The 27,121-nt window shown below is 43.6% G+C and overlaps 1 protein-coding gene across 6 annotated transcripts in view; it reads right to left on the bottom strand.

Annotated features, from left to right (window-relative positions):
• LOC122944779 (myosin phosphatase Rho interacting protein) overlaps positions 1-27,121 on the bottom strand; it is an 87,368-nt gene that overhangs the window by 20,505 nt on the left and 39,742 nt on the right. For 5 of the 6 annotated variants that reach the window (XR_006391054.1, XM_044303398.1, XM_044303399.1 and 2 more), the window contains exons 4-13: positions 26,060-26,208; positions 22,465-22,549; positions 20,844-21,039; positions 20,547-20,700; positions 9,829-9,964; positions 9,036-9,140; positions 8,207-8,263; positions 1,275-1,343; positions 1,107-1,196; positions 564-673 (exon numbers count right to left, since the gene is read on the bottom strand). Coding sequence is in view for 5 of the 6 variants with exons in the window: in XM_044303398.1 (XP_044159333.1) it covers positions 564-673; positions 1,107-1,196; positions 1,275-1,343; positions 8,207-8,263; positions 9,036-9,140; positions 9,829-9,964; positions 20,547-20,700; positions 20,844-21,039; positions 22,465-22,549; positions 26,060-26,208 (1,151 nt within the window). In the remaining variant the exon portion in view is untranslated. The remainder of the gene's footprint in view (positions 1-563; positions 674-1,106; positions 1,197-1,274; positions 1,344-8,206; positions 8,264-9,035; positions 9,141-9,828; positions 9,965-20,546; positions 20,701-20,843; positions 21,040-22,464; positions 22,550-26,059; positions 26,209-27,121) is intronic. The other variant, XM_044303397.1, reaches the window with a different exon arrangement.

Raw genomic sequence — 27,121 nt, forward strand, 5'->3', positions numbered from 1 at the left:
GTAGCATTACATACAAGCAACAAGCGTGAACAAGCCACCCACTCCTGTGCTTTATTTTGCTGTGTAGGGACCATGTAATCTTATTAACGGCATCCACTTTCTGTGCATAGTGGAGGCAGCCATTTAGGCGGCTCAGTACTCGCGAGCATAATTGGGAACAAGTTAGGGGGAGAAAATGCAACTTATGGCAATCTCCACTGGGCACAGGTCACTCGAAGAACCTACTTAAAGAGAACCCTGGGACATGAGAAGCATAGCATGCAGTGAACCACAACGAATACAAACCACAAGACGTTTATACAGGAGAGAACACAGCTTTCCAACCTTGGCTTCAGCACAGACAGTTTCAGAGAGAAGCTTTTCCTGGGGTTTGCATGGAAATTAAAGAGATGGCGAAATGAGAAAAGGAAGGGAAAGGGCAGGAGAAGGAGGACGGGAAATGAAAGGTTCACTTCTAGAAATATTGTGAAAGTTGATGATCCTCAGGAATTTATAGCGGGTAGAAGTTTAGTTGAAAGAAATGGGATCAAGCGGACATGCATCACCATACAGGAGGCCCTCACCTGGTAACATCAGGGGCAGTGTTGGGTCGCACATGTTTCATGATGGTCTGCATCCAGTTCCGCCGAATTCCCGAGGTCATCGCAGAAAGAGTGAACTCCCCTTCTTTTGTCTGTAAAAATCAAAAAAGGACTTGTGGATATCAACAAACTCTTGCCTAGGTTTCTGCAGTGTTGAATAATTTAGCCATGCATTGGAAAGAGGGTGTTTTTTGCCAATTTCTAATGGAAGATAATGAAACTGTTGGGTCATCGCACATATTTTCCAAAATGTGGAATAATCTCTGAAACATTGAGACCATCAGACCGGCAAACGTGTATCACATTCCACTCTAGTCTGCAGTTTTTTGCAGTTTCTAAAGAGGCGCAACCACTAAAGTAAAACCACATAGCAAAATGAACACATGCATAATTCAGCAGTTGTTTACGTGTATATATCCCGCTCTGACCTAGTGCTACAAAATTTCTGAAAACTAATGGGAACAAAAGACAATACAAGCAAGGACAAATCCTCCAAAAAAGGACTACTAAAAGCTAATGTCTTACATGAATCTGGAACCCATAATTTCTCTGGACCGGGTACTCCGTGACATCAAAACAGGTGGACAGATCAATTTCCCCATCCAAGTCAGCAGCCTGAGCAAAAAGAAGATGAGAGACTAAGTGGCAGGACAAGGGCACAGTACCACCAAGAGTAGACGGCTGGGGCCTCACCTCTTCTGCCACAGAATCTCTATAATATCTCAGGTTCTGGTCAGTCAGCACAAACCAGTGCTTCTTCCACTGAAACACATAATACGAGGTTAGCATGCAAAGCATTTATCACAAGAAGAATATCAGCTCTATGTTCACACGGCTACAAAAGAAGTGGGTTTTGTTTTGCTAGTTTATTTTGCTACCAGAAGGGATGGACACTTCCTTCCTTAACCAGCAGATGGCACTGAGACAATTTTGAAGGCTGTACAAGAGCTTTCCATGTAGGACATATAGTAGATAATGGTTTATACATGGGAGCAGTGTGTACACAAATACTACTGTTGATATGCGACAAAAATTGTAGCTGTTCACTTCATTTACAACAGAAAATGCCTGCAGCAATTGGGTTGTCCAGGATTAAAAAGAAAACAAACACATGGTTATTTCCACCAAAACCGTGCCACCACTGTCTTCACGTAATGTGTGGTGTTGCACCTCTGCTCAATTCACTTCAATAGTGGAGCAGGGCTGTACATGATAAAGAGCTGTGGATAGCTTGAAGCGCATAAGCACAAAGTGACAAATCTGTTTGGTCTGTGGCTTTTCTGGATTTGCCAGCACTAAATGTTGGATTTTAACTGTGAGAAGGGCTGGGATTTTTCTAGTGAAGTGTCCTTGGATCAAGTCCTATGAAGGCAAGATACATTTTATGTGGAAGGATACCAATTTGAATCAATTTGAACATTCCCCATCTAGTAAGGATCATTTACTAATCTAAAATACCTGCTTAGTATTTCAGAGGAATCCAGAGGAAAAAAAGCTGTATGATTTGAGAGCTGCACTTATACAAGCAGACAAATAACGCGAGTTTGTGAGCGTTCGCGTGTTTGAGTTCCAGTGTGTGTTTGTATTAAGTGTGTGACTTTAGATTACGTGACTTTAGATTCAGGGACTTTAGGAGGGGACTACAGTACGTTAGATTCTTATCACTGCACCATATTGTATTTTTTCTCTTTTCTTGCGTAATCCCCATTTACTATGTGTTCCATTATTGACAGCGCCGTCCAGTGCACGTCTTGTCTAATGTATGCAGTACTGGAACAGCCGTTTGAGGGGGCATATCTTTGTTCTAAATGTGAGCAAATTGCTAGTTTGGAATCGCACATCGTGTATTTAACCGGGCGAGTTTCAAAAAGGAGAAGCGTTGACAATTTGGAAAAGAGTTTGCTGCTCACTGAGCAAGCGCTCTATGGGGTACATGTGGGGAGGATGGTAGCGAGGAGGATCCGGAAAGTGAGGTCGATAGCTGGATAACAGAAAGCAGGGTAGAGGTAAGAGTGCCAGGGAGACTAGCCCTGATCTGACACACCCCAACAAGTTTGTAAGGTTGGAAGATAAGGGGGATGTCAGTTCAGTGAGAGCACTGCTGCAGCCGGACCCTTCCTCTGCCAGTCAGGGGAATGTCACCTCCAGTACGCAGGAGAGCAGCCAGGGCAGACAGGTGCTGGTAGTGGGAGACTATTAGGGGTACAGATAGGGCGATCTGTCACAAAGACCGGGATTGTCGAATGGTGTGCTGTCTTCCTGGCGCTCAAATTCGACACTTCACGGATCTGGTTGACAGATCACTGGGAGGGGCTGGAGAAGATCCAGTGGTCATGGTCCATAGTGGAACCAATGACAAAGTTAGAGGTAGGTGGAGCGTCCTTAAAAATTATTTTAGGGATTTATGTCACAAGCTTAGGGCAAGGACCTCAAAAGGTAGTGGTCTCCAAAATACTACCTGTACCACGAGCCACACAAGAAAGGCAGCGGAAGATTAGGGAGGTTAACAAGTGGCTCCAGAACTGGTGTAGGAAGGAGGGGTTTGGGTTCCTGGAGAATTGGTCCGACTTCTCTATCGGCCACAGGCTATCATAGGGATGAGCTGCACCTCAATGGGGAAGGGGCAGCTGTGCTGGGGGAGAAGATGGCTAGAAGGTTGGAGGAGTGTTTAAACTAGGGACTGGGGGGGTAATTACATTATAGGAGGGGAAGATAGTGCAGATAGAGACTGGGGGCAAGGGAGTGGGACTGGGGGAGGAATGGAAGGAGGAACTAGAACCGTTCAGTAGGAAAGGTGTAGGGTAAAAAACATACATAAACCTCTTACTTGTATGTATACTGATGACAGAAGCCTGACTAATAATACGGGGAACTGGAATTAGTGATGTGTGAGGAGGACTATGACATAGTTGGAATAACTGAGACATGTCTGGATGATAGCTATGACAGTGGGAATAACTGAGACATGGCTGGATGATAGCTGTGACAGTGGGAATACATGAGACACGGCTGGATGATAGCTATGACAGTGGGAATAACTGAGACATGGCTGGATGATAGCTATGACAGTGGGAATAACTGAGACACGGCTGGATGATGGCTATGACAGTGGGAATAACTGAGACACGGCTGGATGATAGCCATGACAGTGGGAATAACAGACATGGCTGGATGATAGCCATGACAGTGGGAATAACAGACATGGCTGGATGATAGCCATGACAGTGGGAATAACAGACATGGCTGGATGATAGCCATGACAGTGGGAATAACAGACATGGCTGGATGATAGCCATGACAGTGGGAATAACAGACATGGCTGGATGATAGCTATGACAGTGGGAATAACAGACACGGCTGGATGATGGCTATGACAGTGGGAATACATGAGACATGGCTGAATGATGGCTATGACTGGGCAGTTAATGTACAGGGTTACAGTCCATTTAGAAAGGATTGTCAAAACCGGAGAGGGGGAGGGGTCTGCCTTTATGTAAAGTCCTGTCTAAAGCTCACAGTCTGAGAAGATATAAGTGAGGGACATGAACATGTGGTCATTGTGGGTAGAAATACATGGAGGCAAAAAACTATAATAAATTACTAATACAAGTTTATTATAAACCACCTAATATACCATAGTCCACAGAAAATCTACTACTAAATGAGATAGACGAGGCGGCAGATCATAATGAGGTAGTTATTGTGGGGGACTTCAACTACCCAGATATAGACTGGGAACCTGAAACCTGTACATCTCATAAAGGAAACAGCTTCTTGGCAATAACCAAAGACAATTGCCTTTCCCAACTGGTTCAGAACCCGACTAGAGGGACGGCCATGCTGGACTTAGTATTAACCAATAGACCTGACAGAACAACAGATGTGCAGGTTGGGTGACGCCTGGGAAATAGTGACCACAAAGTAATAACCTTCCAATTGTCGTCATTCAAAAGAGTGTTTCTTCAGGAAGGAACAAAAAAGTAAAATTTTTACCACAAAATGGGATATTTTTTAAAAGCATCCTAAAATCTAATTTTGAGAGGTACATACCTTATGGGAATAAAAGGTTAAGGAACAAGAAAAAAACCTATGTGGATAAATAGAACTGTAAAGAAAGCAATAAATGACAAAAATAAAGCATTTAAATAACTAAAACAGGAGGGTAGTGAGGAAGCACTGAAAAACTAAGAAAAAAAATTGAATATGTAAAAAAACAAATAAAAGCAGCCAAACTAGCGACCGAGAGATTAATTGCCAAAGATAGCAAAACTAACCCTAAAAAGTTCTTCAATTATATAAATGGTAAAAAGTATAAATCTGAAGGTGTCGGCCCTTTAAAGAGTAATGAGGGGGGAGTCGCAGAGAGCGATGAGGAGAAAGCAAAAGATATTAAATATGTTTTTCTCCACTGTATTCAATGAAGAAAATAAACTGTCAGATGAAATGCAGAATATAAAAGTTAATTCCCCATTAAAAGTGTCCTGTCTGACCCAGGAAGAAGTGCAGCTGCGTCTTAAAAAGATTAAAATAGACAAAATCGCCAGGACTGGATGGCATACACCCCCATTTACTAAGAGAATTAAGTAATGTCATAGCCAGACCATTATTTCTGATATTTGCAGACTCTATACTGACAGGGAATGTTCCACAGGATTGGCGCATAGCAAATGTGGTGGCAATATTCAAAAAAGGGTCCAAAAACAGAGCCTGGAAACTATAGGCCGGTAAGTTTAACATCTGTTGTGGGTAAACTGTTTGAAGGTTTTCTAAGAGACGCTATCTTGGAGTGCCTCAATGAAAATAAGCAAATAACGCCATATCAGTATGGCTTCATGAGGGATCGGTCATGTCAAACTAATTTAATCAGTTTCTATGAGGGGGTAAGTTCTAGACTTGACAGCGGCGAATCAATGGATGTCGTGTATCTGGACTTCTCCAAAGCATTTGACTCTGTACCGCATGAAAGGTTAGTATATAAAATGAGAATGCTCGGACTGGGAGAAAACGTCTGTAAGTGGGTAAATAACTGGCTGAGTGATAGAAAACAGAGGGTGGTTATTAACGGTACACACTGAGATTGGGTCATTGTCACTAGTGGGGTACCTCAGGGGTCAGTATTGGGCCCTATTCTCTAATATATTTATTCATGATCTTGTAGAAGGCTTGCACAGTAAAGTATCAATGTTTGCAGATGACACTAAACTGTGTAAAGTAATTGACACTGAAGAGGACAGTATACGGTATATATACTACAGAGGACAGTATACTGTATATATAAACTACAGAGGACAGTATACGGTATATATACTACAGAGGACAGTATACGGTATATACACTACAGAGGACAGTATACTACTACAGAGGGATCTGGATAGATTGGAGGCTTGGGCAGATAAGTGGCAGATGAGGTTTTACACTGACAAATGTATGACATGGGAAGGAATAATGCAAATCACCCGTACATACTAAATGGCAAAACACTGGGTAACACTGACATGGAAAAGGACCCAGGAATTTTAATAAACAGCAAACTAAACTGTAGAAACCAGTGTCAGGCAGCTGCTGCTAAGGCCAATAAGATAATGGGTTGCATCAAAAGGAGCATAAATGCCCATGATGAGAACATAGTCCTACCACTTTACACATCACTGGTCAGACCACACATGGAGGACTGTGTACAGTTCTGGGCTCCTGTAAACAAGGCAGACATAGCAGAGCTGGAAAGGGTTCAGAGGAGGGCAACTAAAGTAATAACTGGAATGAGGGGACTACAGTACCGTGAAAGATGATCAAAATCAGGGTTATTCACTTTAGAAAAAAGATGACTGAGGGGAGATCTAATTACTATGTATAAATATATCAGCGGTCAGTACAGAGATCTCTCCCATCATCTATTTATCCCCGTGACTGTGACGAGGGGACATCCTCTGCGTCTGGAGGAGAGAAGGTTTGTACACAAACATAGAAGAGGATTCTTTACGGTAAGAGCAGTGAGACTATGGAGCTCTCTGCCTGAGGAGGTGGTGATTGTGAGTTCACTAAAAGAGTTCAAGAGGGGCCTGGATGTATTTCTGGAGCGTAATAATATTACAGGCTATAGCTACTAGAGAGGGGTCGTTGGTCCAGGGAGTTATTCTGATGCCTGATTGGAGTTGGGAAGGAGTTGTTTTCCCCTTAAGTGGGGAAAATTAGCTTCTACCTCAGTTTTTTTTTTTTGCCTTCCTCTGGATCAACTTGTAGGATAACAGCCCTAACTGGATGGACAGGGGGCTTTTTTCGGCCTTATATACTATTTTACTAGGTGTGGTACTGAAAACTAGAGACAATTAATCCGCATTCACAGTTATGAGAGTGCAGCTCTAAAGATAAGTTTGGAGAAGTTTAACAGATCTCTAAATCAGTCAAGGACACAGGTGACTGGAGCCAATAAAGGTGCCAATTGTGTAGAGAATGCCCTGAACCTGTGCACATCAGGATTTCATTTTATGGTGTCTGTAAGCAATGAAACCGTAAGGACTGAATGAAAGAGAGTAAACCGAGGAAGGAGGATATCCACCAAAATAGAGCATTGTTTGTGCTCCCAGCAAATGTTAAATCCATCTCACAGAGGCAGCTAATGTAACCGGATCCCTCCCCATATCCCAATAACCACCATCCCATGGGGGCCCCAGCTGGCAGCTGTAATAAGGTCATGATGCAAGTACACTTCCCCGACTGCCTCTGCTTGTAAACATGGAGTCTGCATAGCTTCCAGATCGCATCACAACAAGCACAACCTCAGCCATGGGCAGAGCCTGCCAAGCACGCCCGGTATGTAGCCTGAGAACACCGCCATTATCACACAAGACCAAACACAGGCAGCCAGCCCAGGCTATGAGGTATTACCCTGCTGGGCACAGGCCGAGGCTCATACAAGTGATGGCGGGTGACTGTCTACCTCGAGCCAACATCTGCCAGCTGGACAGAAGAGAGGGCAATCCTGGTAGACAGCTGTAAATTACCAGGACTTACAGGACAAGTATAAAAAAAGTGAGGAACGTTTCTTGGAATCACAGAACACCCAATAGCAACACATCAATCCATCTATCTACTTATTTTTAGAAATCTGATGGAATAGATCATTGTTTATAGACTATGATCTCCTACGATATTCAGATTGAGGCACGTAGAAATGTGAAGACAATTAGCACTCTAACATTGGGCCAAAATAAAACAAATATAAGCCTGAATGAAAAGCTGTACAGTGGTAAGGAATGAAAAGTTTACTTCGACATGGCCACACTGCCAACCAACTGCCTACAAAACCAGGTTTTTACTAAAGAAAACCTCTGACGCCTCTCTAGTTGTCAAGGGGCTACTGGTTCTCCTTATAAAAACCTAGCCGGTGTAGGGAATCTTACAGGCAATGCTTCCTGGAAAAAGATATTCAAATTAGCTCTCCTCCAAATCGGCATAGGGGCCGATAGGTGGCACCAGAGAAACAGTTTTCTTCCTTTTGGATGAGAACTAATTTTTACACCTTTCCAGTAAAAGGTGCGGGTCCCTTCTGCTATAAGAGTATACTGTATCCACCCCCCCATTATAGTGTCCAACTCCGCTAAATGTCACGCTGTGTCAGGACTCACCTGCCCATCCTGATACTGCTTGGTCAGCCAACCCTTCTTGAAGTTCAATAGGTCCGGCTGCAGAAAAAGTCATTGAAATTACTATACGAGGTGTAAAAATCCAAGTCATATTTTTGTGTTCTGTTAATACAACGCCCAAAAGGCTTCAATTGACATGAATATTCATTATTGCAATGATTTTAAAGGCTCAAAACTATCGCCACAGTCTTAAAGCTGGAGCCTACAGACCTGATCTCTTCCTACCAGTTTCATGATTACAGTCCACTCATGTAATCAGCTGTTAAGGTATCACCTCTGCTTCTTATATATGCAAGACAGTCATATGACTAGCGCCCCAGAATAACCCTCCATTCCTAAGGATACCAAAATACATTCAAGTACAGGGGGGGGGGGGGGGGGGGGGGGCTGCCAAATCGAAAAAAGTATTCTTTTCACCAATTAATAGCCCTTAGCAAGGTTCGGGTCTGAATTAGGTTTCCTATTTAAATAGCAACAGGACTGAAATGCACAGACATTTGGTTGAGCGTCTCATGAGTGTAGCATCCCAGCTATTTGCGAAGCTCGGTCTTTATAGTAGAAGCTCGACGTGCCAAAGATATCTTCACATAAAACATTTTTTAAAAACACAACAGAAACACTTGTGGAACAAAGAGCCCATTCCAACATGTACTCCATCGAATGACAACACTAGAAGTCCATGTGACAGATGGAGAACAGCTGTGGTCAGACTTTGTTAGGAGTGGAGACCACACGATGATGTTCATAGGGGGAATGTTTATGAACGGATGATGAGGATACGGTCATTCAGGAACAGTCTGTGTTTACTCACCGTCATGGAGGATTCTGTGGATCGACGATCCAGGGATCTGGCCCTTCGGTATGGTGAAATATGAGAAGCCGACACATCAGGAATAGAGGTCCCCCCTGTCTCGTCCTATTGAATGAGATACAAAGAGATTGCGTTTGTGAAATTTAAAAAACAGGTTAAAGGAAAATAAATACAGGTACGTTGCGATGCCCTTTGGCAACATGGCTTCCTTCAAAAAACAGGCGAGGGGGAATACACTTGTGACAGGATACACTGACGCAACATATGTCAAGTCAGTCTCAATTCATATATGGTGTATTGCTACTGCACAAAAGTGGTGGAGTAGGTAAACCATTTAGGGTTCGTTCACATCACCGTTCAGCCTTTTAGTTCTGTTCCGTTTAGGAGCAGGAGAACGGAAAGGACGGAGAAGGCACAGAACTGAGCCCCTAGGACCCCATAGACTATAATAGGGTCCGTTATGTTTCCAATCAGAAGATGATTTTGAAGCAGAGACAAAAGTCTCTGCTCCAAAATCATCTTCTGAGCGGAAACCTAACGGATCCCATTATAGTCTATTGGGTCCTAAGGGCTCCGTTTGGCTCAGTTATGTGCCTTCTCCGTCCTTTTGGTTCTCCTGCTCCGTTTAGGAGCTGAACGGTGATGTGAATGAAGCCTTCTACGGAGTGCAGCTGGAAGACCACACACCCAAATGGCGTGTTGGAGGAAGGGCTTCATAAACATGTTTTATTTTTTTTCATGATCTTTTATTTTTTTTTATTTTTACACAATAAATTCTCACGATGCCTCTTACTCTTTTCCTTGGGAAGGTGCGCTTCTCACTGCGGCCCTGCCGGGCCTCGCTGCTGGGGACGGTGGAACAGCTGGTCTCCATGTGTTCTGCCTTCTCGATGTCCAAAGCTTCAAACTTCTCAATGACCAGAGAACGCCTGAGAGAAAAAGGAAAAGAGGGGGGAAAAACAGGAGATCTTAAAAAAAAATTAAATAAATAAAAAATCGACACAGATCAGGGAAAAAATTATGCTCTATTATAAAGTAATAAAATGTAGTACAATGTAAAAAAAGTAATGCACACACTCCCTTTAACCATGTAAATGTAAGCAACGCCAAAGGAAGCCTATTTCCCTCATCCAGTATGGTCCCTATAAAACTGTATTGTTTGACAGATCCCGGGACATCCTGGATGAGATACGTTGTCTGTTATCTCTTCTACAGCTCTGGCTCTCGTTGAGTTTGTAGCTTCACTCACAGATCATTATACGGCTTTCTTCAGGTACTACACAGAGCACAGCATTGGGTTCGGATTGATAAACGTAATAGGCTTATAGCTTGGCGCTGCTCGCATTTAGAAATCCACCACATTAGTAAATATCCTCCACCATTACTTGGCGCGTAAGCTTGCAGTTAAAGTGACTGTCCAGCAAATTAAAATGTTTTATACTTAATATTAGTACTTTTTATTAATTTCCAAAACATCTAAATAACTTCTTATGTCTCTGGACAATCAGTTAAAGGCCCTTTAAACGTGTTCAAAAATCATCATATAGTATGCACCAATATGCAAAACGGACAGTGGCGCCTTCAGATCTGCCACCTTTACACCATGGAGGGGACCACTGTGTTGGCTTCGCTTATTTTAAAGAGCAATTAAAACATGTCTCCGAGTTGACTTCGAACGCCCCCAAAATGGAGGAAAAATCATTGGCTGTGTTCTCACTATGACTTGCTCTGCCTACAAAATGGCCACCTCCTTCACGTGTACAGATGGCGCGTGAGGGACATCAAAGTGTACAACACCGACCTGCACTTCATATAACTTTACACATGAAAAGACAAAAGTGCCGCGCTGTAACTTCCCACATCGTGACCCGAGGTCAGCCGGGAAAAGGGGTTGTTTTTCATTAAGGATTTAAGGAGACTTCAAAAGGAGGGGAACATTGTCTGTGGCTCTGTTCCCTGGTGTGCAATTAGCCCCCAGATTAGGAGTTAAAAAAAAAATTTTTTTTTTTTTTATGGGAAATGTTCATAAAGAAACGTGTGACTTGAGCAGGTCGGTGCCAAGTCCTCAGGTGAACATAGCCGGGCCGTGTTGTGATCGGCTGGCGCTCCTGGAGCAGGGGGTTGTTGGCAGCGCTCCCCAGTTAACGAGATCACAAGGTTCTTTTAATGAAGTGTCTGTCTCTTCCCTGCAAAACATTTTGATCTTGCACAGTTCTGAGCGGTTTAATCCTCGTCTACTCCTCAACTCCGGAGCCACTTGTTAAACAATTGGTAAATTCCCTGCGGGGGAGTGCTGGGCCTTACAAAACACAGAGCGGGCTGTCGCACAACACGGGATAGTTTAATGGGGTTCTGTGTGATGAAGCAGGCCCACCTGTGCGCCATTTTCCCCATTAACTGCAGTAATAAATTACTTCCTGAAATTTAAAGAAAAATTCCAGCCATCACATGGCGTTATATTGATGACATCCCCTTGGACACCAGTTATGACGGAGGTTGAGTATCAAGTTGTATAAACACAACTTTTTTAATAGGGACCCAGAGATGCATTATTAAACTTTTTCCCACCCTGAGCGGAGCTTAGTTGTCATGTGGCTGTATGCTACTGTCACCTGTGTAGGAAAAGCTGGAAAATAACAAGGGGGTGGGGTCTGACTCATAGCTTCTAGCAAGCCAAATACTGGAGTCAAGTCGTCGGCTGCTTCTTTGTAGAATCCATAGTGCAACAGTGAATTCAGGGATTGCAAATACTACTTTACTGATCCTCCGCAGGTCTCATTCTGACACTTCCACATTCCCTGACTGTCTCTGTACCGTCTGGTCCCACCCGACATTAGTAATCTGACTGCTCAACCAATCATTGGCCACTGTGGTGACTCTCCTCAGCCAGCGATTGGCTGAGCGGTTACATTTCCGTGTCAAGAGGGACCAGACAATGCAGAGACAGACAGGACATAGGAAGCATTGAAATGGAACCAATGGAGAATAAGCGTGTTATTTTTGTTAAATGGGACCCCGTGTACCCTGTTAAAATGGAGAGGCCGGCCATACAGGCGCACAGCTGCTCCATTCACCTCTATGGGAGTTCCAACAGCCCAGTACAGCGCTCGCCATCTCTGCAACTCCCAAAGAAATGAATGGAGCGGCTATGCGCATGCCCGACTAGACGATCCATCTAATAGTTATCTTTTGGATAGGGGATAACTTTACATACTGGAATACCCCTTTCGTCCTTCTTTCAATTTTATTTATTTTTTTAAAAAAAATTTAAATCTTATTTTCTGTACTGGAAACCCCACTGACCCCATTTGAATGCTACGGCTTCATGAGCTTGTGTGTTACAGAACAGAACACTTTTGTCTTTTCCTTCCGATTTCATTTTACATTTCATTTGATCCTGAGAAATAATCTATAACCACAATCCTGACTAGTTAATTAACACTAGATACGCATGTTCCATAGCTCACAGCACGTACATGGTTATTACTATGCGGGGTGCTTGATAAGTGGCAGCTACGCCATTTATCTCGGGAGGAAGCAGAGGATCTGACCGGTATCCAAGATCCAGTTTGTCCAGTCCTTGTTGCCCCTCTAGTTTGGAAAATGTTGTGGGGTCTTGTGGACATAAGTGAAGAAAATACTGAACAGTGGTCTCCAATTTGAGGCTCTCCAGAGGTTGTAAAACCACAACTCCCAGCATGCGCTGCTTCAGCCAGCTGTAGACTACATTATCAGATTCTCCTAGCCTTCATCATCTAGTCACAAGAGCTGACCTCTGCAACGTTTTGGGGGAGATTTAATCAAGACCGGTGCAGATAGTCAGGAGTCCGAGTCCGACACCTGTAACCCTTAATGATCAGCTGTTTGAGGAGGCCGCGGCTTAACCGGCACCTGGCTGTGATTGGTCCTGCAGCTCAGCCTCATTCACTTGAAGGGGACGGAGCTGTGCCTAGTAGTGTTGAGCGAACTTATGTTTTAAGTTTGGCGTCTAAAGTTTGGGTTATCGAAGAATCGCGTTATGGATTCTAAATTCCGTTATGGTCCGTGGTAGCGTTATCCATAACGCGATTCTTCGATAACCCAAACCCGAACTTTGGACGCCGAACTTAAAACAAAAGTTCGCTCAACACTAGTGCCTAGGCCTCGGGACCGATGAACGTCACATCGCTGGCCCAGGAAGAGGCTGCGGCCTCTTCAAACAGCCGATCGGCGAGGGTCCCCACGTTCTCGACCCATTTAAGGGCTGGTCTTTTATGACAATTGTTCGTGAGTTGGCTCAGTAAGTTCTACTGCAGCCAAACACAAAATTTATGGGCACAGCTATGACAGGTCCAGGAGAATGGAGCCCAGAGATCTGGTGGCTGTGAGTTATGGAGCACACTGATTGCACCATGCATTAAACAGAAGCCTTTTTATTTCCCCCAACATAACTCTCAATGGAAACATAATGACAAAGGCATTTTTTTGGGGTCTTTTTTTTAACCCAGTAACTCAGCACCGGCCTTCCCAGGCAGCCAAAGAAGTTAAAAAAAAAAAAAAAAAATCAGAGTGAGTCAGTAGAGGAGACAGCAGATTTTCGGAGGGAGGGTAGGGGAGGAAAAACCAGACTGGATTGTTTTTCCTAGGAGACAGAAAATAGTCACATCTCTTGTCTCATAAATTCGGACACTAAGACGAGATGGCAGCGAAGCGGGCTCAGAAAAGATGGCCATCTCGCACAGCAGCACAGCAGGAGGAGGAGGTGGAGAGCAATAAGACCTGGAAATAGAACAAGGCTGGAAAATGAGTGTGTGGTCTAATACAAACAAGAAGGCGTCAAATCAATGTTATCAATTATCAGAGCAATCAACAATCAACATTAATAATATTACAAATGCATTGTCATCATCAATCAAGACATTTAATGGTGTTATTGGCAGAGATTCTCATTAGTCCGGACCTGGGATGCTGTCATTATACACTGATATTGCAGGCGGCAGAAGCTCATCACCTGTCTCGCTGAAAGATCTGAATCCAGGGGTTGATAAAGTATATGCCCCTTTAAGTAAATTGTTGCAGGTTCCAGTTAATCTAATATAAGCTGTATTATACTTCAGAGCTGCACTCGCTATTCTGCTGGTGGAGTCACTGTGTACATACATTACTTATCCTGTACTGATCCCGAGTTACATCCTGTATTATACTCCAGAGCTGCACTTACTATTCTGCTGATGCAGTCACTGTGTACATACATTACATTACTTATCCTGTACTGATCCCGAGTTACATCCTGTATTATACTCCAGAGCTGCACTCACTATTCTGCTCGTGCAGTCACTGTGTACATACATTACATTACTTATCCTGTACTGATCCCGAGTTACATCCTGTATTATACTCCAGAGCTGCACTCACTGTTCTGCTGGTGCAGTCACTGTGTACATTACATTACTTATCCTGTACTGATCCTGAGTTACATCCTGTATTATACTCCAGAGCTGCACTTACTATTCTGCTGATGCAGTCACTGTGTACATACATTACATTACTTATCCTGTACTGATCCCGAGTTACATCCTGTATTATACTCCAGAGCTGCACTCACTATTCTGCTCGTGCAGTCACTGTGTACATACATTACATTACTTATCCTGTACTGATCCCGAGTTACATCCTGTATTATACTCCAGAGCTGCACTCACTATTCTGCTGGTGCAGTCACTGTGTACATACATTACTTATCCTGTACTGATCCTGAGTTACATCCTGTATTATACTCCAGACCTGCACTCACTGTTCTGCTGGTGCAGTCACTGTGTACATTACATTACTTATCCTGTACTGATCCTGAGTTACATCCTGTATTATACTCCAGAGCTGCACTCACTGTTCTGCTGGTGCAGTCACTGTGTACATTACATTACATTACTTATCCTGTACTGACCCTGAGTCACATCCTGTATTATACTCCAGAGCTGCACTCACTATTCTGCTGGTGCAGTCACTGTGTACATACATTACTTATCCTGTACTGATCCCGAGTTACATCCTGTATTATACTCCAGAACTGTACCAAATATTCTACTAGAAAGTCAATATATACATACAGGGTTGCAATCATTGGTCTGAAGTAGGGGTGGGCGATATGGCCTAAAATCTATATTGCGATATAATTTTAAGCATGTGCGATATGCGATATATATCTCAATATATTGTTTTCTATATTGGGGGGGGGGGGGTTTAAACACAACAGCAGGGAGCTGACCATGGCAGCCAGCCTCTCATGTGCCCCCCAGCCTCTGATCAGCCCCCCAGCCTCTCCCTCTTATCAGCCACCTCTGGTAACTCAAACCCACCCCCCCTCCCTCCCCAGTATTAATCATTGGTGGCAGTAGCCACAGGGTCCCCCTCCTCCCCCCCATCATTGGTGGCAGTGGGCAGCTCCGATCGGTTACCATGGCAGCCAGGACGCTACTGAAGTCCTGGCTGCCATGGTATGTTAGTGAGCAGCATTATACTCACGTGCGCCGTGGCCGCCAGTCGCTCCTTCTCATAGGTCTGTGCGGCGCATTGCTAATGCTATAAGCATTAGCAATGCACCACACAGACAGAAGAAGGAGTGACCGGCGGCCACGGCGCACGTGAGTATAATGCTGCTCACTAACATACCATGGAAGCCAGCATTTCAGTAGCGTCCTGGCTGACATGGTAACCTATCTTCACTACCGCTCCGTGGTCATATCGCGGTCCGGCGATATTCACAAAATCCATATTGTGGCACAAATTTATATTGCCTATATCGCCCACCCCTAGTCTGAAGGCTTCAGAGCTGACATCTCCTATTATTCCCTGCCTGTTCACTGTCTGCACAGAGCTTGCTCTTGCAATTGTCACTATTGGAAATGTACAGTCATTTGATAAAGGAAAAACTATCTGCTGCCACACATTATAAAAGTTTAGGTGGGGGATGATTCTGTTAGTGCTGCTCACAGCTTCCTGCAGCAGTTATCAGAATAGTGAGTGCAGCTCTGAAGCAGAATACAGGCTGTTACTCTGGATGACTACAAAATAAATATGTTGTATATATTCAAACAGGCTCAACCTTTTTTGTACAATAATAATTAAAGATGAGCGAATTTGGTGGTAAAAGCAGAATTGCGTTATGGATTCCGTTACCACGGACCATAACGCAATTCTATAACTGAATGCATAATGTAATGCCTTTAGGGGCATTCCGTTATTCATTCCGTCATAATAGAAGTCTATGGGCTGCGAAACGGATCCGTCCCGTTTGCATTATGCAGGGAGTCCTCTCCTGATCCAGAGTCCTCCCCTACTTAACAGAAACGGGACGGATCCGTTTTGCAGCCCATAGACTTCTATTATGACGGAATGAATAACGGAATGCCCCTAAAGGCATTACATTATGCATTCAGTTATAGAATTGCGTTATGGTCCGTGGTAACGGAATCCATAACGCAATTCTGCTTTTACCACCAATCTTTGCAACCTGAACCATCTATTCATTTTCAGCGAGTCCGTCAGACTTTGCTGCTGCCCGTGGCTTTATCTCCTAAGCTCCTCTTCCAAAATGAGAAATGAAATAATTTGACTGCCGTGAGCAAAATCTAGTCACCCCAGACAGCATATACCTTGGTGGAGGTCACTGAATCAGCAGGTTATTTACCGACTCAATAAGCAAGATGGCGGCAAGCGCTATGCAGAGCCGACACCTTGATGGGCAATCAAAGCACTAAACAAATAGAAACCTTTTCAGTGCCGACATGGAGAAACTAAATTACAATCAGTAGGTCCCATCGGACTTGGCGGACCAGGGGACGGTCGTGTTTTGTGGTTTTCTACGCCACAGAGACAGAGTCTCGATCGCCATAATTAACTTTTATTTTTGCTCTTCTCCTCTGACACTGAAAAGACTTGAAATAAATATAATAGTGAAACAAAGGAAAGGATGCAGAAAAAAGGTGTAATAGTCGCTGATCAACAGGTGGACTTACAGTATTCTACCTTATTATCTGCTGAGAGTTGTAGCTCCTTGCTGTGACAGCCCACGGTCCCCATGACACACATTTGGTGCTGAAGAACAATGCGGTGTCCTAAATAGCTGTGCTCGGGCACAAAGTGTCTGCCAGAGGGAACACAGCGATCACTGGCGGCTGATTGGTGCTTATAAGGGTATCACGGTGGATAGGGGATAGCTCTTAGATCGCTGTGGGTTCTACCACTAGGATCCCCTTCAGTCACAAGAACGGGGACCCGTACCCGACAGGGCCCCCCAAACTGAATGGAAAGGCAGATCGAGCATACACAATGTCACTCCACTATGTGACATTGGGGTCTGCGGGAAATAGGTGCGCACTGTACTCAGATTAATGGGGTGTCAGTGTCTCGTAGGGATGGCAGTGGTAGGGCCTCTACCAATGTAAAAGTTGCAATAATCCTTTGAAAGGGTTGGTCCACAGAAAAGGTGATAAATGTATGCTTCTTAGGGGTCCAAACATTGGGTCTCCCCCCACCTGTGTGAATGGAGCAGTAGTGCTAGAGCATGGCCACCACTCCTCTGTATTAGATTGCCGAGTAGAGAGATTGTCTACGTCCAGCAGTGAGTAGATAGGTGGTCACACATGTGTACTAGCATTTCATGCACACAAGGGATTTGGAAAGCTTCACGATAGGTGGAGGTTCTAGCAGTCGGATATACATTTACCACCCATCCCTTTTAATACGTGCGGTCAGCTTCCCCTTGAGAGGTCATAGGACCAGTTTCCCATAAAAAGTAAACAACAGAAGGCAATTGAGGGGCCACTAACTGTAAAGCTGCCAGCTTCTGAGAGGAGTGGTAGTATAAAGCAGTGTCCAGGAGAATGGCAAAGTTTGTACTATACTCAGCCTCTCCCAGGATGTGAATTAAATGGATTTGGCCACTGGTCAATTTCAATCCTAATGTAGCATTTCACAGTAAGAAGCTATTTAACTCGTCAGATTTTTGGTAAATTGTTCCCAACGTAACAAAATAGCAGTTCGGATTGTGAACAAAAACTTCCCGGGAGAGATTAGCTGAAAGGGACACTTCTATCAAAATTTTATCACATATTACCAGCCTATATTTCACCATTCTATGTATTTTTAGATAAATTCAGGGGGGTCGTTTTCTGGATATAAATTTTTGGAGTCACTCCATGCCTTCTACTTCCTGTCTTGGCTTTTTAACTTCTTCTGTGTTTGGACTTTCAGCATGGCAGACAGTCTTGCTTAAGTCTCTCAGTCAGACCATCACTGTGGCCAGAGAGAGCCCCCCTGTAGTGACTCAACTAGATCATCACACATTACACCATCAGTGCAACGCTCTTCTGTGGACATCATTATCTAGGCCTATCAAGATAATTAGTAGAGCGGTCATGCTGTTCTCCCTATTCTACACCTACTGTTCAGAGAACATCTTCCCCCTGACAGCAGCAGTAAACTGAGGATTACCTATCTATATATAGGAGAAATTATAATTTTCAATGCCATAGTACTGCTGAAATAAAAATCAGGCAAACATGCAAAAAAAATGGTTTCTATGAATACTAAATTAAAAACAAAAAACACTCCTTTCTGATGGAAGTGTCCCTTTAAGCTTAGAAACCATGCATTTTTTTTCCAGATGGCTACAGAAGGGGAAGGGGGTATCGCAATACTACAGACCCTCAACGCCTGGAGAGCCAACCATGCATTCAGTAGAGTGAGAGTGTCAGCGTCTGTTAGACTGCACAGGAAGAGGTTTTCAAAGGGTTAATACGGCGAGGTAGAAGTTAGTAGGTTAATACGGCGAGGTAGGAGGAGTTAGTAGGTTAATACGGCGAGGTAGGAGGAGTTAGTAGGTTAATACGGCGAGGTAGGAGGAGTTAGTAGGTTAATACGGCGAGGTAGGAGGAGTTAGTAGGTTAATACGGCGAGGTAGGAGGAGTTAGTAGGTTAATACGGCGAGGTAGGAGGAGTTAGTAGGTTAATACGGTGAGGTAGGAGGAGTTAGTAGGTTAATACGGTGAGGTAGGAGGAGTTAGTAGGTTAATACGGTGAGGTAGGAGGAGTTAGTAGGTTAATACGGTGAGGTAGGAGGAGTTAGTAGGTTAATACGGTGAGGTAGGAGGAGTTAGTAGGTTAATACGGTGAGGTAGGAGGAGTTAGTAGGTTAATACGGTGAGGTAGGAGGAGTTAGTAGGTTAATACGGTGAGGTAGGAGGAGTTAGTAGGTTAATACGGTGAGGTAGGAGGAGTTAGTAGGTTAATACGGTGAGGTAGGAGGAGTTAGGAGGTTAATACGGTGAGGTAGGAGGAGTTAGTAGGTTAAAACGGTGAGGTAGGAGGAGTTAGTAGGTCAATACAGTGTGGTAGGTAGGAGTAGTTAGTAGAGTAATTCGGCGAGGTAGGAGGAGTTAGTGGGTTAGTACCATTTGCAGATTGTGCTCATGGATGGGCCAGTACTTATTTAATAGCTGCGATTGCAGACAACAGATAGATACTGGACTCATGAGCAAATCAGGCGCACGTGTACATACATCAATGGCTGCTTCCTGGTGGTTGTCCAGCAACAGTGGGACTGCGACTCCCAGCATGCTGCAACACCCTGGGGCTGTGATGGCATACTGGGAGCTGTAGTTTCACAGCTACTGGAGATTAACTGGTTTAAGAACAGACTTAGAAATCATACATTTACGTACTTCGGGGAATGTACATAAATATATACATCACGTAGACTTATTACACAGGGAGATATAGACTATTTTCATCCAGTTACCCAGCAGGCCGGCAGTGCCTGATCTATGCAAAGGACTGGATGATGGGTGTAGTAACCCCTACAAGGGCAACATTCCCCTGGAAGCAGATTACAGTGCATGAAATCTGTCCATTCCTCCCTCCACCACCATGAAACATACAAACATTGATCATCTACCCGACACATGTTGGCTCATGGACCCTCAAAAAGACGCAATAATAATCCAACCAATGCCTGTCCATTATGACCACCTCATAGGGAAGGTGGTGGGAGATCAGGCTGCCCAGTGCAATGCAGAAAGCCTCTCCTGTAAAGCCCCATGGTAGAAGAGGCTTCTGGAGACATAAGGTTGTCTACACAGCCAGGCTGTCTGCAATCTCTGCTATCATTCACACCCACTAAACTCTTACTACCTATCAGTCCCCCAAAATCTTGACATTTACATTGAGATGAATTAAAACAAATCTGCGTGCTCTCACCTTCTCTGCAGTCCAAATAGCCGTGCCACTTCTTCCCTGCCTGGGCTCCGGGCCCTAGTTTTCTGTTCCAGTCGCTTCTTCTCTACCTGGAAAACCTCCCTTTGACTGATCCTGCGTGCTCGGGGTACATCAGCCAGGATGACATACTCCCGATTGGCAACATGAAGGGCAGTTGGTGTTCCATGATTGACATGAGGTTCTGGCGACAGGCAGTGCCCGTTACCTGGGGAAGAAAAGGGACCTTGCTCCTTGTTGAATGCACTGTGGACACTATACCTGCTGGGCGCATCAGGGGTGGAAGGTGAAGGTGGGCTCTGTAACAGCTGATCTTCAGATTTAAAGTCTTTAGTCTTCTCTAGTGAGAAATAGCCGCTTTCCACTCGAGTCTTGCGTCCGCCGTCAACTCTGTCTCCATTCACCAAGCCTCCATCTAGTGGGGGAAAGAGGAGAAAACTAGACACGGAAAATATTGGTGCTGTACAGAGTCCATAAATGATGGGGCGCCAAGACAAGATTACAGATGGCACGTAGATGGAAGACCATCCCCCACTTCCAAACATGAAACAAACTGACCGACTTTGCTGTCTGGTGCAGGCTCACTTGGGGAAGAAGGCATGTGGACCGGACTCTGGATGGGACTGCTGCTGCCACTCTCCTGTCCATCCCTGTTCTTCGCTTCCTCTTGCCAGAGAGTGGATTTGGTGGCCGGAACCTTTTCTGCATTGGGTATCCCTGTGCTGGTTGCCGCCATTTTCGCTGGTCCAGGTTCCTGACATAAAAAGTTGATTCAAAAGTAGATAAGAGGTTTTGTATCACCGGGCTATAAGGCACGCATAGATAATTAACAAATTAATATGGTTAATCTTATTTCATCTTCGCTGTGTTGCTCAAAGACGACACAGATGTGACAATAACAGCACCTCTAGTGGATAAATGAGTGAAGGACAACGGCCTTTGCTTAAAAGGTCCCATGAGGGCCCCGCAGTCGATAGAGAAGCTCTCTCAAATTTGGGGTTCTGAACCATGAGCCAATTTTACCATTAGTAGCAACCCTAACTCAGTGTGTCTGTCCTCAAAGGGTGTATCCTATGACTAATGTAAAATATGAAAATCAGACATCATATAGAACTCGACAATCTCTTTCTACCAAAGCTAGAACCAGCCCTGTACCTCACATGGATCCAGAGATCTCTCCATTCATTGCGCTGCTAGATTTATATCAAGCTGACATCTTAGGGGAGTGTCTTTTCTGCTGCAGCTCAGGGGGCGTGTCTCAGCTCTGCCCATCAGAGCGCAGGAGGCAGTGGAAAGATGAAACTGAGCATGTGCGGCCTCCATAGTGAGCAGGACAAATAAAGAAAGACCACCAGCAGGTGGCGCTATACAGATACATTTTATTGAATAACTCTGGCTATGCAAATTTTTTAATTACATGCAATTACAAAAGAGTTCAGATCCGGGTGCTGGTTTGAAAGCTGTAGAATATTTTAAGTGGGACAACCCCTTTAACATGGACGACCAGTCACGAACAGTTGCTTACTCTAGCAATAACAGCTGACAAACAGGCTGATCAAACCAAACATGCCATTCAACTTTCTGCACTGACCTAATCATAACTCACATAGACAGAGTACATTAGGGAAATAACGGGCAACTGCTAATCAAATGTGTTGGCATCGGATTATCACATTGCTGTCTTGTGACCCCCAACCATCCGGGACATGTAAGTGAACTGGAGCTTCAGCTGTGGGCTCCCACACAGATTCAGTGAGTCAAAGATTCCCCATTACCATGCACAGCAAGGCCCCTCGGAGACTCCACTTTCTCTGCGAGATGGAATTCCAGTGCAGTTCCTCCATCCTCCCACCACCTTATCAGGGGGAAGAGATGGCGCCTGGGTTCTTATAAAGATCCTTACACTTCCCCATTTTCTTAACGCAGATCATAGTGGCAGATAAGGCCGCAATACCAGTTAATGATTTCACTGAGTATGGCTATTCTAGCAGAGACTTACAGTGAAGCAAGTGCACTCAGGTGGAGTCTAAACCTGTTGTAAAACTACAACTCCTAGCATGACCCGACAATTTTACAATAGCTGGAGTCACAGGCTGCAAACCAGCTATGTACAAGACCGAAAAGATATCTGCTTGTTTAACCAAGATTTAACAAGTAGGTGCTGCCAAGGTTTCCTTACCTGTGGAGTGGGGGGCTCCACTTTCCTCTTCTTCTTTTGATTCTGCTTGTTGGTCTTGGGGTAAACGACTAACATTTCGAGCCACCTGACAAATGCAAAAAACTCATAAATGAGTATATACTCTACAAAAAAGTGAAAAGGCTAATTTTATCTACTCAGTTGTGAAGCAAAACCAATCCTTAGTACAATGGTAATTTTATTAGGTTCAATGTAGAAACAAACTACTACTATAATACTGCCTCCTATGTACAAGAATATAACTACTATAATACTGCCGCCTATGTACAAGAATATAACTACTATAATACTGCCTCCTATGTACAAGAATATAACTACTATAATACTGCCGCCTATGTACAAGAATATAACTACTATAATACTGCTCCTATGTACAAGAATATAACTACTATAATACTGCTGCCTATGTACAAGAATATAACTACTATAATACTGCTCCTATGTACAAGAATATAACTGCTATAATACTGCTCCTATGTACAAGAATATAACTGCTATAATACTGCTCCTATGTACAAGAATATAACTGCTATAATGCTGCTTCTATGTACAAGAATATAACTACTATAATGCTGCCTCCTATGTACAAGAATATAACTACTATAATACTGCCTCCTATATACAAGAATATAACTACTATAATACTGCCTCCTATGTACAAGAATATAACTACTATAATACTGCCTCCTATGTACAAGAATATAACTACTATAATGCTGCCTCCTATGTACAAGAATATAACTACTATAATGCTGCTCCTATGTACAAGAATATAACTACTATAATACTGCCTCCTATGTACAAGAATATAACTACTATAATACTGCTCCTATGTACAAGAATATAACTACTATAATACTGCATCCTATGTACAAGAATATAACTACTATAATACTGCATCCTATGTACAAGAATATAGCTACTATAATACTGCTCCTATGTACAAGAATATAACTACTATAATACTGCCTCCTATGTACAGGAATATAACTACTATAATACTGCTCCTATGTACAAGAATATAACTACTATAATACTGCTCCTATGTACAAGAATATAACTACTATAATACTGCTCCTATGTACAAGAATATAACTACTATAATACTGCTCCTATGTACAAGAATATAACTACTGTAATACTGCTCCTATGTATAAGAATATAACTACTATAATACTGCTCCTATGTACAAGAATATAACTACTATAATACCGCCTCCTATGTACAAGAATATAACTACTGTAATACTGCTCCTATGTACAAGAATATAACTACTATAATACTGCTCCTATGTATAAGAATATAACTACTATAATACTGCTCCTATGTACAAGAATATAACTACTATAATACCGCCTCCTATGTACAAGAATATAACTACTGTAATACTGCTCCTATGTACAAGAATATAACTACTATAATACTGCTCCTATGTATAAGAATATAACTACTATAATACTGCTCCTATGTACAAGAATATAACTACTATAATACCGCCTCCTATGTACAAGAATATAACTACTGTAATACTGCTCCTATGTACAAGAATATAACTACTATAATACTGCTCCTATGTATAAGAATATAACTACTATAAATACTGCTCCTATGTATAAGAATATAACTACTATAATACTGCTCCTATGTACAAGAATATAACTACTATAATACCGCCTCCTATGTACAAGAATATAACTGCTATAATACTGCTCCTATATACAAGAAAGGAGAGCAGGAGTGGAAAATACAGCGCGAGTGTGGAAAGTGAGCACTGTCAGCAGCTTCAGCGAGGCAGGAAGAGTGCCAAGAGGACGTACAGAGGAACATCTGAGCGAGGAAAGAGATCTTCAGGATTTATACAACGTGTGGCGAAGCATTTCAAACACAAACTCATAGAGCAGAGGACAGACAGTGAAGTGGGTCTGAGAAAAAGGGAAGGGAATATCAGGGAATGGAGAAGCTAATGTGTCCAGGGAAAACAGATCCCATAGGAGAAAGAAATGGAGATGGACACGCTGCTGTAGTAACAGATGCACAGCTCAGACAAAGGCGAGAATAGAGCTAGAAAAAGAGACATAGGTGGCCACAGGGGAGGCAGGTTAGCAAAAAAAAGAGCGCTGCGCACATCTTGGAGGAAATATTTGAAAACGCAATTCAGGAAAAGGAAAGAGTTTACCCACGGGTTTCGATAACGAGGTGGGCACTCGCCATGAGAGACAGCACAATATGGGCACACAGGGCAGGAGAGACAGATGGGAACATAGCGTAGGGCCAAAAGCAAGGTATCTGCTGGGTAAAGTATGATGTGGGCAGGAAGATGCTTCGTGAGGGAAGAGGCAGGCACAATGCTCAGGTGAGGGATACAGAGATGGGCACATGCTTCTGGATCTTGATAGGGAGGTGTATTTTGGCTGTGGCAGCTCAGGCCATCACAGTGCCGTTTATAATCTCTTTGGGTGTCTCCCAAAAACAAAGCATGAGACACAATGCCCCCATTGTAGGAGGCTTGCGGGCGAGCACAGGTTGGAGCAGACCCAGCACACCTGCACACACTGCTTCTAGTGTTAGAGAGGGGACTGGTGAAGACAGATTATATTCCATCCAGGAACCATACAAACCTTATAGACTATAAGTACCCAAGTACTGAAATAGACATGAAAGAACCTCAATGTCAGGAGTGAGCAGGAAAGCAACCAAATACAGTGACAAGAACCTTCAGAAACGACTACAGTCACTTGTCATATAATGCTGCAGCAAGTGCTAGACCTTTGGGTTAAAGGGGTTCTCTGTGCATTAAGAAAATTAAAATAATTAAATATTACTTTAAAATATATATTTTCCCAAATACCTTTTATTAGTTACAATGACTCGTTCTGTCTGGGAAACAATCATCAGGGGAACATATGGCCGCCGTCATATTAGTACACATAAAACCTGTCCTAATCACACAGGAGGACAAGTTACTTTAGAGCACTGGGCTAAAGAGCTGCCTCATCCTCCTCTCTGCTCTGCGTGTCAGGGATTATGATCCTGAATATAGATTTATATGATCTTCAGCTGAATCTCTGTGGGATTGGAGTTCATGAGGAGACATGAAGTACAGAGGATGTGGGGAAGTGGTAATGAGCGGCAGCACTTGTATGCAGCCTCCATTACCACAGCCCCACATCATCATGGTCTATCCTGTCTGTTCTCTCTGCATTTCATGTCTCCTCATGATGTCCATTCCTACAGAGATTCAGCTGAAGATCTTATCAGCTGTATTCAGGATCATAATCCCTGACAAGCAGAGAGGAGGATGAGGCAGCTCTTTAGCTCAGTGCCCTGAAGTAACTTGTCCCCCTGTGTGATTCGGACAGGTTCTGTGTGTACTAATAGGACGGCAGACATTTTATTTCCCCTAATGATTGCTCCCCAGACAAAACGAGCCATGATAACTAATGAAAGGTATTTGGGAACATATTTATAATAAAGTAATAGTTAAGTATTGTCAGGTTCTTAATTCCCCAAGAACCTCTTTAATGGCCCTTTAAGAAATCCCTTTCTACAGTGCATGATATGTCCAGTTGTCACTCACCCATTGATTATTTCTTTGTTCTCTGCCCTGATAAAATGTTCCTCCTGGGTCATGATGCACAAGGAGAACTTCTGCCCAGTGCGGCTCTCCCCGTCTATGACGTCCGTGCACTGGTTCATGTTGATGGTCCCCTGTGGTAGAGTAGTTGGCTGCACAAAAACAGAAATACATAGTCAGGGCATGGAGCAGTGATGGACCTGGCAGAATGGAGGAGGACTACTTAACAACTTCACTCAACACAATCCCATACCTTGTCCATACACACAAAGGGGAATATAACTATTATATACCACAATAGAGGATAGAGCACGTATCATTGTCTACCCTACCCCAATGGTAGTGGATGCAGATGAAGGGGATGAACCAGTACTAACCTCCAATAGCTACTGGATTATTATTTGGAGATCTGTGCTAACAGAGGAGATAAAACCAGTCTCTCCCAGTAACCAAAGTTCCTGTGTGTCTTGTCAGTAGACATCAGATTTTTTAGGAAAAATCTGATGTCTATGGCCACAGTCTAGCAGTGGTAGGCTTCAGTCTTTGGGGATCAGACATTTGATTATTTTGGCCATGGTATGAGTTAAGGTGCCCGTACACCTCCCTTTGATAGCTCTCGCTCGAATGCTCTTCCTCCCGACTCTTATACATGCATCCCCAGTTCTGTGTACTATAGGTGGTGGGGAAAACACCTCTGGACGCAGCTTATTTTGAACTCCAACATGCCCAATCTATTGTCCTCCCGATACATACTGTTGTGGTGTGCTGGCTTTTCTCTAATGTGTATGGGCACCTTAAACCATGGTCTCACAGCAGCATGAAGTACAGCTAAGCCTTTAGAGTCTGCAATGAGCTGACTGTTATCTATAGCTTAGATAGCCTAAGTCAACCCAATTACGTGGCATGAGGTTTCACCAGGGGACACGTGGCTCTTGCCTATGGGTCCTGTTACACGGAAAAATAATCTTCCCTAGAATTAAGGTAAAGGCCCCTTCACACAGCTCGATGGAGCCGATGACTGTTGAGAAGGAAGCGTTCCTTCAATCAGTGGAGGAGACACATTTA

Source organism: Bufo gargarizans, chromosome 8, assembly GCF_014858855.1.
Source record: "Bufo gargarizans isolate SCDJY-AF-19 chromosome 8, ASM1485885v1, whole genome shotgun sequence".
Taxonomy (NCBI): domain Eukaryota; kingdom Metazoa; phylum Chordata; class Amphibia; order Anura; family Bufonidae; genus Bufo; species Bufo gargarizans.